This window comes from Electrophorus electricus, chromosome 5 (genome assembly GCF_041902795.1).
Source record: "Electrophorus electricus isolate QZ-2024a chromosome 5, ASM4190279v1, whole genome shotgun sequence".
NCBI classification, from domain to species: Eukaryota; Metazoa; Chordata; class Actinopteri; order Gymnotiformes; family Gymnotidae; genus Electrophorus; species Electrophorus electricus.
In genome coordinates this window covers 3,930,008-3,945,851 of record NC_137501.1, presented here as the reverse complement: position 1 = coordinate 3,945,851, position 15,844 = coordinate 3,930,008, and the positions used below count along the sequence as shown (strand labels likewise).

Below are 15,844 nucleotides of genomic sequence, written 5' to 3'. Positions count from 1 at the left end.
ACTAATTGCTAAAAAAAAATTACTCCTACGTCATTGAATAACGAGAGAAACAATGCACGCATGGTTGATCACTCGGCGGCCTGGAGATCTGGGAGTGAAACATCTACTCCGTGTGTAGCAGCCGAGTGGATTTACGTTTGTGTTCGCTGTGTTCCCATAACTGGAACTGGAACTGGAACTGAAACTTAGTTAGGCCCTAATGCGTGTGTTTGCTGTTCGCGGTCGAGATGAATGCCTGCCGACCGTTCTTTCATTTTAATGCTACGAAGTAAAGAAACGACAAGATATAATGCTGGAAGTCAGCTAGCCAAGCTAACGGCTAGGCTTGTTGGCAGCAACTGATTTTATAGCTTTTATCTGAGTGTTTGACTCCGATTTTATTTTACGAGGGTTTACGGAGATCGTACAAGTGAGAAGGTTTTTTACAGACTTATAACCTACCTGACATCTAAAATGGAAACATTTGAAAGTGGTAAGAGAAGCTTCCGTTACTTATTTTGCTAGGTTACATGGCTAATAACCTGCACTCTGTTTGTATCTTAGCTAAGATTGCTTAGCTGTGTTCAAAGTTTTGACAAACCGGTACTACGTTAGCTAGCTCGCAGAAGTTATTTATTTATTTAGTGAAGCTTGCTGCTGAACACTGGACTGATGCCAGTGCAACTTTTTGTTTATCTAGGCTTGCTTTTTTGCTAGTTAACGCTAATCTAGTCACTAAAGCTAGCTAGGTTAGCATAACATCCTCTCAAGCAGATATGTGTTTTAGCTAACTAGCTAGATTAGCTAAAACTCGCTAGATAAGACTCTGAATTCATCAGGGAACTGTAGTAGGTAGCTGGTTAGCTAGCTAATTTAGTTAAATATCTAGTTAATGTATACAAAGCATGATTTTAGAAGGAAGTTTGATGCTGGCGTAGCATTTTCTAACGTATGGTCATATCTATAAATTGTGCAACTATTACCAGCCCAAATGTTAGCTAGTCAGCTACATTACAAAGGTTTGCTTTTTAAATTGAAGCCCAAGTGAAACCCCTCTTCTGTGTAGCGTGCTAGATGTGTGACATCCTAATTCACTTCATTAACCTGGCAGTCGAACCCTGTCGTGAGGGCCAGCTTTCGATGAAGGTATATTTTATTACCTGGAGCAACTGTTACTCATGCCAGGCGGTAGCCATTTATTACCACTATAATTCCATTAAGTATGAATACACCGGTAGTGTTAGTTTCACACCTTACAGTTGCACTAGAATAACCTGTGTGCATTTATTGCTTGCTTTTAGTTAATATTCATTTACTGTTTTACCAAAGTTATAGCATTGTAGTTCATCACTCACCCATGTAAATAAACGACACTATAGATCCTAGCAAGATATTGTAATAATGGGAACTGAAATACTGAGCAGATGTGGTTGAGATGTCCCTATAAAGCAGATTTGTTATGGAACCCCATGGGGGGGTTTGAGGTTCAGTCCATAGATGGTATGTTATTTTTACACAAATGTATGAGATGGGACCAGAGTGCCTGCATGAAAATAGATCACAATGTACTTGTAATATTTGCAAAAATATTGGCATCAGGTCTGTTTTCTACAGCGTTAGACATGTAACAAATGGTGAAGGAAGACATTTGCAAGATCAGTTAGCCACATCATGCAAAATGTTTTTAGGATAGTAAACATATCTGTGCGCCAATAATTCAAAAGAAAAAGTCAGATACTAAAGAAAACCCTAAATAAGTTTCTAGTTAGTTCTGTCAATGGAGTGCAGCTTTATCATTTTAGTTCTGTAAATGGAGTGCAGCTTTATCATTTTCAGTTGAACTTTGCAGGCTTTTTTCAGCACAATCTTTTTTTCTCCTCACAGACTTTGTTAGAGGAGGAAACGAAAGAAGGAAGCACGTGGTTAGTTGTCGCACTTGAAAGATGTTGAAAGATGTTCTTATAGGCTGAAGTAAAGTTGTCAGTCCTAGAATTTTCATAAACATGCCTTTTACCCAGAAGATTAATTGTATGTAGAAAAAAGCACATAATATTGAGGTCTACCTCTTGCTTTAGATTCCTTCCAGTCTGACATTATTTATGTACTGTTAATGTGCTGTTTGCTTTGCATTTTACTTTTCCTTCTAGGCCAGTGTGTAGGCTGAAGAATCATGTGCTTTCACCGAACTGTAGATTAGACTGTCTGAGATCAGTCCACATGTCAACAGGAAATAATCTCTAATCTCTAAAAATCTCCCTAATATCTTTAACAGCAGTGGTATTGTTTCAGTAAATGTCTTACTTAACATTTTATGTCTAAATTAACTTGCAGAGCGAGACCCCCTCCCCAGGAACATGATTGAAAACAGCATGTTTGAGGAGGAGCCAGATGTGATGGATCTGGCAAAGGAGTCGCCCTCCTGTCCCATCGACTCAGACGACGTGGTGTACGAGCCACGCAGTTCCAGACTGTTGGTGCGAGGACTCGGTGAGAATGACCAGGATGATGAAGAGGAAGACTATGAGTCCTCTGCCCGCCTCCTGGGCATGTCCTTTATGAACCGCAGCTCCAACCAGCGTGGTGCTACCTCATCCTTCGTCCGCCAGCAGCCCTCTGGCTTATGCTCCATGCCTTCCGCGAAGACCACTGTGCTGGGGGTCTTGGTACTGGTCGTGGTCGCCTCAGTCGTAATGGTCATCTACTTCCTCCCCAGCTGCACATTCTCCAAAGAAGGCTGTCAAAAGAGTAACTCCAGCACTATCTATCCCGTCACGAGTGAAGGAGAGCTCTTCCCATGGTCGGAGCTGAGGCTCCCCACCAGTGTGCGTCCTGTTCAGTATGAAATCTCGCTGCATCTGAACCTGACCACCCTGACCTTCCAAGGGAGTGTGACTATCAGGGTGGTGGTCTTGAATGAAACCAAGGTGATCGTTTTGCATAGCTCTGGCATGAAGATACTGAAGTGTACTTTCCAGGACAAAGAGGTGAAGGTCTTGGAGTACAAGCCCTGGCAACAGATCGCCATCAACATCTCGGAAAACCTCAAAAAGGGACAAACATATGTGTTGAATATTAACTACATGGCAAATCTTTCCAGCAGCTATGATGGCTTCTATAACAGCTCTTATATTGACACAACCTGGGAAAAGAGGTAGTAGCCTTTCTGTAAATATCATGAGTAGATTCTGTCAGTTTTTATCTGTTGTCATAGTTTTGTTTTTACATAGATCGGGTGAATGTTTTGAATATTTAATTGCTATTTTTTAAGTCACTGTTGGTACCTCTTTTTTTTTTTTTTTCTCTTCTTTAATGAATAATTGTTCTGTCCTCCTGGCTCCCTCCCTCTCTCCCCATGTGTTTTCAGAGTTTTGGCTGCTACTCAGTTTGAGCCTCTGGCAGCCCGCAAGGCTTTCCCATGTTTTGATGAACCTGCCTTTAAAGCCACTTTTCTCATTAAGATAAAGAGAGAGCGTGAATACATCAGCCTTTCGAACATGCCCAAGGTAACAGTGCCTGCTAATTAACCTGTTTTTTGTTTTTGTTTTTTTGTTTGTTTCAAGGAAGCTACTGGTACAGTGCCACCGATTTGTCTTAAAAGCAGATTCTGGACACAGATTGCTTCTACTGTTATATAGTAGTGATTTTTATAACCGTACACATTTATAAAATATGGTTTAATCTCTAATGTTTTTGACACAAGAGAAGTTTTGCCCTGAGCCTTTTTAAAAAATTTCCCTAGGCCAAAACAACGGAGTTACCTGATGGGCTTTTTGAGGATGAATTTGAGAGCAGCGTGAATATGAGCACTTATCTTGTTGCCTTTATTGTTGCGAACTTCAGCAGTGTCAGCATGAATGCCTCCAACACTGTGGTATGTATGTTTCTTGCTATGGATTGATGTTGTTGGAATCGCTCTCCCATTTCTTCTACATGGGAGACTTGAAGTGTTTGTCTATTGAATTTGGCAGCGTTGTGAAGGTTTGCACTAAAGGAGGCCACAAATGACCAAAATGTCTGAACTCCCTTTTCACGTATGTTTCACTTGAGTTTTACGTTTAAAAATGTGGATTCTATCTGAACACACGCATGTGTGCATGCATATGTGTGTGCGTGCGTGTGTACATGGGTGTGTGCATGCATTTTTAAATGCCTTTGTACTTGTTTTCCCCTCAGCCTCTGGTAGAGTTTTTGTTTGTTTTCACACAGCCTCCTTTTCTGCAGGTCTCTGTATATGCAGTTCCAGATAAGAAGGACCAGGTTCATTATGCATTGCAAACAGCTCCCCAGTTACTACAGTTCTACAACAGTTTCTTTGACATCAACTATCCACTGCGCAAATTGGGTGAGACAGCCCCCCCCCCTTTTTTTTTTTTTTTTTACAGGAACTCTGCAAATAGTAATGATTTGATGTGTTGCATAGCAAGCAATCCCTTATAACTGTGTTTACAGGTAACTGTTTTGTGGTAGTTGGACTTATGTGACCTCACAATAACGTCCTTTTATCAATAGACTTAGTAGGCATTCCGGATTTTCTGGCTGGAGCTATGGAGAACTGGGGACTCATTACATTCCGGGAGACTACTCTGCTTGTGGGCAATCATTCTTCGGATATAGATAAACAACTAGTGACCTCTGTCATTGCACATGAACTAGCACACCAGGTATTTAAATGCACTTTAATGTACTCTGATACATTTAATTGAAATGTAATTGAGGGTTATAGTAGTCTTGGGTATGCTTTGCTACTTAATTGTTTAATGATGTTAGATCAGATTGATACTTTTATTCACTTAGATGCTGGTATGTAGTAAATGTACTTTAATGTAAGTAAACATTAATGGAAGTGGTTAATTTTAATTTTAGCATGTTTGTTTACTTTTTTAAAAATGTATTGTGTTTCAGTGGTTCGGAAACCTAGTCACCATGCGTTGGTGGAATGATCTTTGGCTAAATGAAGGATTTGCAACTTACATGCAGTACATGTCTATTCAGAAAGTCTTTCCTCATCTTGAAATTGTAAGTGTTGCTTTGTAATCCAGTACCATTTATAACACCACTCATTTTAAGAAATGACTAACAAAGGTAAACAGGCTTTTGGTTGGTCTTTGTCATGGTGGAGTAGGAAAAAATGTTTGTTTGTGTCCACATTATCAGTGCTTACTGTGGTTGGAGCCAACTATAACAACATTTGCCTTGAGAAATTTGTTACTATGCCTTAATATGCTTGGACACTTTTGACAGTTTTGTTGCTGTTTCCGAAGGTGGTAAATATTTTTGTAATGGTAATTTAAATGGGCTTTTACATTTTTCTGTAGGTCATTTAAGATAAGCATGTTATGGAAGTGCAAAATTAGAAAAGCACGTTTTATAAGTATTTTTAGCAGAAATACAATACAAAAATCATTCAGTAGCTACGTTTCAAGTGACTTTTATCACAATTGCTTTAGCATTTAAATATGTTTGTCGATATGTTTGTAGAAATGGACATTGTGATATACAAATGGCCACAAAACGTTCTTTTGTTCACTTTAGCAGATAATTTATTTGCCATGCATGAGATTTTGTGAAAAATTGCATTGGAACAATTTGTCAGATAAAATATAATAATTTGCATAAATGACAGGTTCTTCCTCACAGGCTCTTATAAAAACACAAAAATGCTCTGTTGTTAAAGAAAAAGATTTTGATTCATGATTCTTGCAGTTAGATACTGATTTAAAGTTTTTAATCGCCTACTGGTTCTGACACGAACATACTGCTATAATGATTCGGTTCAAGTTTTCAGCTATTAAGTTTCATTTTTCTGCTGTCTCCTTTACATATGAATTGTGCTTATTATAGCTGCCACACAATTATTCTGCACTGCCATAGGCATAACGTATGCTGGGGTCAACTGGGGACATGTCTCAACTACTTTGTTACACACTGTCTTTGCTTTATTTAGTCAACAATAATTCAAGATGTAATGTGCTTGTTTTAGTCGATAAAACAATGTATTGCATGTTTTACTTTTTCACATGATGCTGAAATCGTAATAATAGCACAACTGACATTTCATGAAAAGAAACAAATATTTTTTTTTAAATCACAATAAATTGATAATAGTTGTATTGTAATTATATTCTGAACAATTGTGCTAGTTCTTCTTGTATTGTTCAAAGTCAATAGACTTGACAGACACGGCTGTAACCTATTTTGTGAACTACTTCCGTTCAGTCTGAGCAATGATTCCCCTCAGTGCACGCACAAACCCAGGACTTGAGTTCTTAAGTTGACTGTGAATTTCAGGTGCATCTGAGTGTAACGCAAACTGAATGCAACCTTGTTCGCATTCTTAGCCCCTGCACTCTTCAAAGTAAAGTTACACCCAAGTGCACAAGCCAATATTTAGCAGCTGTCTGAGTCTTGACATTTTGTATTGTGACCCTTATCAGTTGGTGTGGGGGAAAAATATTTTTTACAGGAAATGACATCACTAGCATGCATGCTAGTCAGTTTGATGGAAACAAGCTGTTTAGCAGAAGGAAGAAAAAAAACTTTTCAATTTATTGCTTGCAATGGGAACATAATGGTTTATGAGGCTTTCAGATATGAGAGCGCAGGCTCTAAATTAAGAGGTGGTTTTGTGCAGTCATTGTCTGAGAAGTGCTGTGACCTAGCTAGAAGTGTCTGTCAAGACACAGCATGTGTCCATTTGCTACTTTCAGTTCATGTGGGTTTCATCATTTTCAGGACAATGAATTCCTAAGAGTACGCTTCAGAGCCCTGGAGAAAGACGCTCTGAATTCATCGCACCCCGTGTCTTCTGTAGTGAACACTCCGGAGCAGGTGGAGGAGATGTTCGATGCGGTGTCCTACGAGAAGGTACTGCTCCATGTTCTCAGCTCATTTCTAACGTGGTCCCTTCAGGGCACCAGCCACAGTCCAGCACCAACTTCCTCTGTCTCTGTGCTGCTCAGGGGGCGTCCATTTTGCTCATGCTCAATGCAACATTTACTGAGCAGGTGTTCAGGGAGGGCATAAAGGAGTATTTGAAAAAGTACAGAGGAGGCAACACGGACAGTAATGACCTTTGGAGCAGTCTTTCTCAGGTAAGACCTTCTCCTGCCTCCAGGAACTGTTTACTGGTATACTTGCACTGATATCAGTTTGACACTTTCCCTGTGTTTATACAGGTGATAAAACAGTCTGTTGATGTAGGCCAAATGATGAACACTTGGACTAAGCAGAAAGGTTTTCCACTGGTCACAGTGAGCAGAGCAGGCACCCAAGTGAAACTGATGCAAGAACATTTCCTTTTAAATGCCAACAATGTTACAGCTAGCAGGTATCCATTTTTAACCTGTGGGTTTTTTTCTCTGCGGCACAACATTGATGCTAAGAGAGTCCCTGATTATTCGTGTATTTACTACAACTTATAAATAATATCAGCCTAGTTTCTTTTGGCTGAGCTATGGATGAATTTTTATTTTTTTAGCTTTGACAGTTGGCAGTTACCAAGGTGTTACCATGCTGATACTTGTCACCACACATGCCTTCTCAGAATTCGAAAGGAGGAAGTCAGCTCAGGCTCACTCATGCTGTTCTCTTCACAGTAACCTGTGGCACATCCCTCTGACTTACGTCAATGACACTTGTAGCAACTCCATCTCCTGTAGGCAGGTGTTTCATTTCAAGGACAAAACAGGTAAACATTTAGTTGGTTTTTACTTTCATAAGCTCAAAAACATAGTAAATGAAGTCTTTTTGAAGTGGTTAAATTGATTCCTGGGCACAGTTATATCATCCCTGAATGGAATAAGATTAAATGTGATGGATTTGGCACAGGGTGCTGGTGTAAGAAGCATATGCAGTAAACCCCAGCATCACATTAGAAAAGATGAGTTCAAGCACATAGCATTTCTGATCATTCAAACTCTTTTCCAGCCAAATTTGAGGTTCCCACCAGCGTGAAGTGGCTGAAATTTAATTACAGGAATGAAGGCTTCTATGTAGTGGACTATGGAGACAAAGGCTGGGAGGCACTGATGGACGCCTTAAAGGAAAATGTGAATGTTCTTTCCCGTGAGGATCGTGCGTCTCTCATCAACAACCTCTTTGCCCTGTCACGGTAGTTTGCCTTCCTTTTAAAGCCTACTTTGTTAAGAAGTCAAGAAATTCAAAACTTCCAGTTGCAAAGAGATGTTACATACACACTTTCTTCTTTTTTGCTGTTTTAATTTTTCTTTAAAGAGTATTTAAGTGTAAACCTAATGCTTTAAGCTTACAGAAAGGAAAGGGTTGCAAAACTTCTCTACTTATAATATAATGCTTTACAAAGATTTCTGTCCTTTTAAATATTTGTTTTTTATTTTTGCAGGTTGGGCAAGGTATCCATCATACAGGTGTTAAATCTGTTAACATACTTAAAAAATGAGACAGAAACAGCCCCACTAACTGAAGCCCTAAGACAGCTCAACCACATCTATAGGCTGCTTGGCAAAAGATCTGATTTGTTCTTGGTTTCTAGGATGAGGGTAAGTGTGCCTGCTGCTTTGTATGAAACCATCTTTAGGCATTTTAAAGAAAGAGATTTGGGCTTTTGCTTAGACACAAGTTTTTAGACAGAAGTTTCTGGAGTAGACAGAAATGAATTCACCAGACAAATTTTGTTGCATCTTGCTGCCCCAGACACACATATTTGATCATTTTGGGGATCTGATGGACAGCCAGTCATGGGGAAAGGAGATGTCGGTATCTAAGCAGGAACTGAGGTCCGCCCTGCTTGAGACAGCCTGCACCCTGAACAGGCTCAACTGCACACAGCAGGCAAAGGCTCTCTTCAACCAGTGGATGGCCTCAAATAGAACTATGAGGTGTGTTTCAAGAGTTAACTTCCTACACATATTTCATTCTTAACTGACATATTGAAAAGCAGCATAACTGGCAGTGTGGTTTGGAAGGCTTTGGAACACTAAGGAAGTTATACTTTTAGCAGAGGTGGAAAGTGTACCACGATATCCTGCGCAAACAAACTTAGTTCTTACCAGATGTACTCTGAGGAAAGTAAAAGTCCCTCTCCTGAAACGTACTCAATTACTATTTAAAAGTTTCAGCAGAAGTACTTTTTGCGTTGTTTAAAAAAATGCAGTTTACATGTTTGGTATTTGTAATTTACTAGTGTATTCTTGTTCATGTTATATGCTTGTTAATGCAGTGGTGTTTTATGGGAAAAAGAATAGAAATGAGTAATCATAATGACCTTTAAAAAACATTCGAAAATGAAAATCATTTTCAGTAAACCGACAAGTGTATACATGCTTCCCATGTGTCTTGTTACTTACAGACAGTGGGACATTCATTATTACTTTTACTATTACTGAATGTACATCTGCGCTTCTTCAGGATCTGTCACAGTGTCCAGTAGTGATGCTTGTGGTCTTATCATTGTTTCTGTAAAACAGATTATTTTTACTGAATGGAAATGTTGTTGTTGCAGCCACTGTAGCTAGCTGAGTTTTGGCAAGATTAAACTAAGGCATTTTATTGAAAACGTCTGGCCTATAGTGAACTCAAGAGGCTATCTCAAGTCTGTTTGAACTTGCTTTTTAGTTTCCAAATAACTTATGATTGTATGAATGTGGCTAGTCTGCTGTGAGGAATACTGTTATTTCTCTTAAAATATACTCAAATAAAAGTACAAATGTGGCTCTGTTAAACTACTACAAAACCTGCTCAAGAGTCTGAAAGCGTATACAGTTCTGAATAGACATTAGGGATTAACTGAATAGCGATTAATCCCTCTAGACAGCTAATAGGGATTAATTGAAAACTCCAATTTTACTTTGCATGCTGCAAGTACAGTAAACCATGCAGGGGTCTTGAGTTTTTTGTTCAGACAGATCCACTGTGATCTTGTCTATAGAAAGGAGTAACTGGCAAATGCCCAGGGTCACTCAGGCTGCCTCTTCTGAGATCCTAGCTATAAAAAGCCACTTTAGACACAGCTGTACAATTCTCTCCTCAGAATTCCAGGTGAACTCTTGAAGGTGGTTCTGTCTGTGGCAGCCCAGACTGAACAAGATTGGAACACATTATTTAATACGTATAAGTTCTCCATCCTTGACTCTGAGAAACGCAAAACACTGCAGGCCTTGGCCAGCACTCAGAATATACGAACAATCATGTGGTAAGCTTAAAGCCATCAACACTCATCAACCTCTCTCAAATTCAGCAAGATGTAGTGAATTCTAGAAGAGTTCATATTTCTGTTAATTATTAATCTGGTCTCTGTTTTAGGATCCTACAAGCAGGCCTTGATGGAAACGATATTCAAACTCCTGAACTTCCACTTGTGATTAGCACAGTGTGTAGACATTTTGCGGGCCATCTCTATGCATGGGATTTTGTGAAGGAAAACTGGGATAAACTTACACAAAAGTAAGTGATTAGTGTCCATAATTGCTAAATGTGCTTTAAACTGATGTAATGGATGCCTAAAAACTGATAATTCTACAGATCTGTCCTCTTCTGAATCACTTTTCCCATTCAGGTTCCCCGTTGGTAGTTTTGCCTTGCAAAGCATCATTGCGTCCACAACCAGTCAGTTCTCTAGAAAGCTGCAGCTTGAGGAGGTGTGTTCCTCAAAAGACAGGAGATCCGATCATTATCAATATGATTGCTCCTTTTTTTGGATGGTTTTTGAATAACCATGATGGCCGTCTTTCCTCAGGTTCAGAGTTTCTTTGGCTCCCTGAAGGAGAGAGGATCTCAAATGAGGAGTGTCCAAGAGGCCATCGAGAACATTGAGCTGAACATTCGCTGGATGGAGAGCAACCTGGCCACACTCAGGAAGTGGCTGTAGCCTCAGGGGGCATGGCCTTTCTGTGGCATACATGCTCCCTGCTCAGGTGAAGTGGCCAAGCACCTGTGACGATACCGTAACACACAGCCTGAACCACACTGTGCAGAGATGGGTCCCAGTCAGGAAAAAGAGCTATGCTTTGTTTTCACTGCTGCTGTTTATTACGTACTAGTTATGTGCTATCTAAATTTTCCCATCAAAACAGAAATTTCCAAAATAGGTCATTATCTCATGAAGTAACAGGCAGCAGAACAGACTGTGTAGATGTGAACACTGTTTTTTGTTTTGTTAGTTTGGTCTTATTTGTGAGCTTTTTGTTACTTGTGTGAAAATCCAGATGGCACACATGCCTGTGTTTTGCCTCTAAGTGGAGAACAGCGCCTTCTTTGGTGCAGCTTCATGTCTGCCTGTGTCTGCACACGTGTGATTCTGGCCTACGAACCTGTTTGCACTATTAGGAATTTTCAGCTTGCTCAGGGCTTCTCTGGTTGGTTTGTGAATGATGACCATTTTGCTTCCTACTGTTGTCCATGTCTACTGACACTCAGCAGTTTCTTTTAATATGCCTTTTGCATGTGTTGCCAAAAAAAAGGTAAGGAAAGGGGATTGTGAATTCTGGAGTCCTGTAATGGTGAAATAATGGTAGTAGAACTTCTTGTTGTATCAGGTTATGTACCAGTGGGGCTAGGATAATGCATCTGTCTGGATATGTGCAGACAATCAAATTTAAGGCAATTTGCAAAGCCTCTCATACACAAGTTGGTGTGTTCTCCTTATGTACAGTGTGAGAAGTGCGTAATCACCTGGAATGTGCAACGCTTATAGCCAGTACCATCTATATATTCTTGCCTTAGCAGTTTTCCTCTTCCTTTACTTTGCGTTTATTTGAATGTTGTTGTCTGGGTTTGTATATATTTTGTTTTATAATTAGGTGTGGGCTTGCACTTTTATTTACTATAACAGAGTTTAACTTAAGCTTAGAATTTAAGTGTTGGTTTTACCTTTTATTTTGATAAGCACATTGCAAAGCCAAAAGTATCTTATCATAATTTAAAAATGGATCAGGGAAAATATTGAAGACTAGGCTATAAACAGTGGACTCTGGAGTTATTAGCACCCTTTGGTAAATATAAGGAAAAAGTCCTTCTTTGACATATTGTCATTTTTTTTTTATTGTAAACAAGTAACTAACAGTTTAAACATATGTGCTAAAATTGTTAGCCCTCATTATACCCAAATAACATTAAAAACCAGTTAAAGATCATGATGAAAAATGAATAATAATTTAGATTACACTTCCTTTCCAAAAGGTAGTTTACCAGATGAAGGCCCCTGTTCTTCAAAAATAAACTAAAGTGCCTGGACGCTTTTGATATATTGACTGGGAATGAACGCTGTGGTTAACTGAGCGTATTTTGGCCACAGTCATTAATGGTATGTTTGAGGCAGGTAAGAGATACATGTGCCCAAATGGGCATTGTACTCATACCTTCTACTCATTGTAGTGGAGCAGGCTTTTTTTATGCTTTTTTTATGCTTTTCTGTGGAGAGATGCATTCTCAGTCATGCCAGGATGTCAGGTCATAACCTGTTTGCCTCTGCTAAGAAGTTCCATCTCGGCTAAAGATGGTCCATGACCCAGATTAATCTTCAAAATTGATAGATGTTTTACAAAAAAGCAAACCTGTGCTTTTCCTTGAGCATGTCAGTCACTTGACTAGAACCCTATTGATAATACAATCCCATAAGCACATATACACAAACCTTAAGGATCTGGTAAGATCTTGCATGGAGTTGGAAGTCCAAATGTTTGCATAATGGTCACCTAACCTGTTAAATATTACAGGAAAATAGTTGCTTTCTTCATATTTGTCAAGGGGTGCTAGTTATATTGATCTTAATTTACACTCCATGCTTCATGACAACTGAATTTAATTGTAATAATGTAATATGACAGTTACTGTTGATGAGATTGTACAGGTTACAGGGTTTGGTATATTTACACCTGTGCAGCATCATGGAGGTAAGTCTAGAACTGTGTGATTTTTTTTTTTTTTTTTTTTTCTAGCCACAGGGTATTGTATTTGGCCCTCTGCCGAAGATATAGTCCCTTGGGGGAGGGAGTGAAAAACATATTCACACCTGAGACTGTGCTTAATCTAAACTATTGCCATACTATAGGCAGTTATGGTTCCTACTGAATGTATTAACAGTTCTGAATTTGCATTGGAGTACACCAGGCTTTTTGATTGTAACTGTTGCATCTGCTATATTCCTAAATGAGGGGACGTCAGTACCTTTTTGTGGTAGTCATAACTGAAAGCGGTCAACATTGAAAACTGCGCTATACAGTTCCGTGTGCCAGCCAATATAATTTGTTCTTATGATTGCAAGGAAGTTTCCACTGTTTGTGGTTGTATTGTATCATGTTCACATTTCAAAAGAAGAATGCCAGACACAGGACATGAGGTCAGCTCTGGATCTCTGTGTTTGCACCCACTGCGGGTTTTCACACACCACATGCCAGCTTTAATTCTTAATGCTCACTTAGGAACTAATGATGACGTTGAGGTTTTGGTACCGTTTACCTGATGTGGATATGACAGAGTACTTGTGCTGAATCCTTAAATTGTATACAGTGAAGCGGAATTCCAATAAAGGTTCATGTACAATACTTTTTATTCTATCTCTATTCACATATCTCTATAACATTGTTTCAGCCTTTATGGAACATAGATGTAAATTTGCGCTAATCAGGAATGTGTTGTATCCTTCTGCTTGTTGTGAAGTCAGTCTGTTTCTGGGGGAGTCATTTGTTTCTCTGTGAAAATGTCAGGCTAAATTCACTCTGGAGCTCCAGTTTCAGATATAACCCCTTCACCACTTTGAGTTCTCAGTATGCAGCCATCAAGTGAATGAATGTGTACTGATTAACCAGCCAGGTTTTTCTTTTTACTTACTATTAATTGAAATATAAATGTTTTCACTGTTTTTTTTTCCTAATGAAACTACTATTGACCACAAGATTGGATTTGTCCAGTGAGCAAAGTGTTGGCTGTCATGGTTTCATAATTTTTTTTAAAGATGCCATTAGCTTCAAATGCTTAATATGCCTCTTTGCAAATGTTTTAAACAGATTGTAAAGAACTAATCCCTTCTCTCTCTCTCTCTCTCTCTCTCTCTCTCTCTCGCTCATATACCACAAACCTTTCCTTATTCTCTCCCTCATTCCCTTTTATTTTGCGCAAAAGCTTTACATTGGATTTGGGCCATAATATATATTGAAAAGAACAAATAAATAGTTTTCTTTATGTTGTCTCTTTTCATGGTTTGCCTATTTGTGATGAGTCCCATTAAGTTCACTAGATGGCACTGTTCTCCAGTATTTCTGGAGTTACCTTGGTGAAGGCTTTATACACAGTGGGTGTGTGTTAATGCTTGTTTACACCTGCCTGAAATAAATTAAATTCTACACGATTATCTGCACTTTAAGCCAAAATTTGTAAATTGCTTATATTTATATTTATTTGCAGAAAATGCTTACAAAAATGTCTGCCTAAAGCAACAAGATGTACATTTAGTAGGGTCTGCATAGAAGACCCATGAAATGCCATTTTCAGTGCCAAGCAATGCATTGTTTATTCAACAGAACAATTGCAAGAGAAAAAGCTTGACATGGGTAGGGGGCCGTTGACTGAAGACGTTACAGGGACGCTGAGGAACGCATACTACATAATGCCTGGCCTAAACGACTGCCACACCACACTACACCATGCCTATGTTTGTAGCAAGGTCCACAGCTTTCTGGCAGTCCTTGATGTGGCGTACCAGATCTCTCTCCCCTCAAGTAAAAATATGGAAAGTCAAGAAATTTTATGCAGAACCTTGTTACTCAAATACCTTATGGTTTCAAGTTTTTTGGAAGGAAAGGAGTGGAATCTGGGACTGACAAAGCTCTTAAAAATGGATTTAATACAAACTATTTAACAGTAGGCATTTGCCTGAATGAGATAACAGCGGTTAATGAAAGTGCTGGTTTCAAGAATGTGTTCTCTGTGGTTATATAACAACTGTTTGGTGCAATGATCTGATAAGCACTTGAATCTGGGAGCAGTGCTGTCAGCAGTGTTCTGAGTCTATCTGCACGACAGAGGTATAACATCCCAGGTATTTGCAAAAGGAGAACTCTGAATTATGTAACAAAAAATCATTTTGGGCTTAAATGTGACAAGCCCACCACTGAGACTATAAGATGTGTGTAAATGTATTCAGAATATGTTTTAGATGACCAACTTTATTATTTTAGAATGTTTTGGAAACTAAAATCCACATTCATACATGTAACTTATATACCTTGGTGACTGTTCTATGCAGTGACGTAAAAGACTGGTGAAATTCAGATAATGAGGTGTGGCAACGTTCAAGAATTTGATGAAGGCAACGTTCAAGAATTTGATAGGTTCAACAGTAGCTTGGCAGTTGAGTGTGGCCTACACAACATCTTAACTACTGTGCCTAAACTGCAGAACTTGCTGTACCTCTAATATTTACAGTGTCTGTTACATTGACACAGCGTGAGTATTTGTCGCTGCCCACAGTTCTGCTGTGGTCACCATATGGCCACTGGAGAGGTTGGACGTATGCGATCCGTCTGGTCAAATGAGCAGCATGTGACACCGGAGATGGGCTCACAGTCATGGTATTCTTCTCCTCTTGCACTAACTACCTATGATTTTGGTTCACAGTTGACTGGGAATTCAGTTATCAGAAAGGACAACTGCAATTTTAAACCCTTGGTCACTCAGTAGCAAAGCTCTTCTGTAATGCTAAACTACTCACTCGGCTTCCACCTGAGCAAGTAGTTTTTTTGTTGTTTTTTTCGCCATGATAAAAAAAAAAAGCATACATAAGCATTAGTTTTAAATCGTTGATAGAATGAATATCTTATTCAACTGTACTAGCATGCTTCCAAATTTACATGTTGGAATAAAGGAGCTCTAGGACATGAAGATGCGGCTACAG

The 15,844-nt window shown here is 39.1% G+C and overlaps 1 protein-coding gene across 1 annotated transcript; it reads left to right on the top strand.

Moving 5' to 3' along the window:
* The first annotated feature begins 43 nt into the window (after window positions 1-43).
* Window positions 44-14,133, top strand: lnpep (leucyl/cystinyl aminopeptidase). The gene is made up of 18 exons (XM_035529790.2): window positions 44-472; window positions 2,311-3,130; window positions 3,344-3,482; window positions 3,719-3,850; window positions 4,201-4,321; window positions 4,489-4,640; window positions 4,882-4,995; window positions 6,712-6,843; window positions 6,939-7,070; window positions 7,155-7,306; window positions 7,575-7,666; window positions 7,906-8,089; window positions 8,339-8,495; window positions 8,650-8,834; window positions 9,986-10,147; window positions 10,258-10,398; window positions 10,511-10,592; window positions 10,691-14,133. Exons 1-18 carry the CDS (start codon window positions 454-456, stop codon window positions 10,820-10,822), a joined length of 3,048 nt encoding a protein of 1,015 aa, XP_035385683.1. The 5' UTR covers window positions 44-453; the 3' UTR covers window positions 10,823-14,133.
* The last annotated feature ends 1,711 nt before the right edge of the window (window positions 14,134-15,844 follow it).

Excerpts from the sequence above, each read along its gene's own strand:
- lnpep (XM_035529790.2), top strand. Across the intron at positions 3,851-4,200 it reads TGAATGCCTCCAACACTGTG|GTCTCTGTATATGCAGTTCC; the intron begins GTATGTATGTTT and ends CCTTTTCTGCAG. Across the intron at positions 7,667-7,905 it reads TCATTTCAAGGACAAAACAG|CCAAATTTGAGGTTCCCACC; the intron begins GTAAACATTTAG and ends ACTCTTTTCCAG.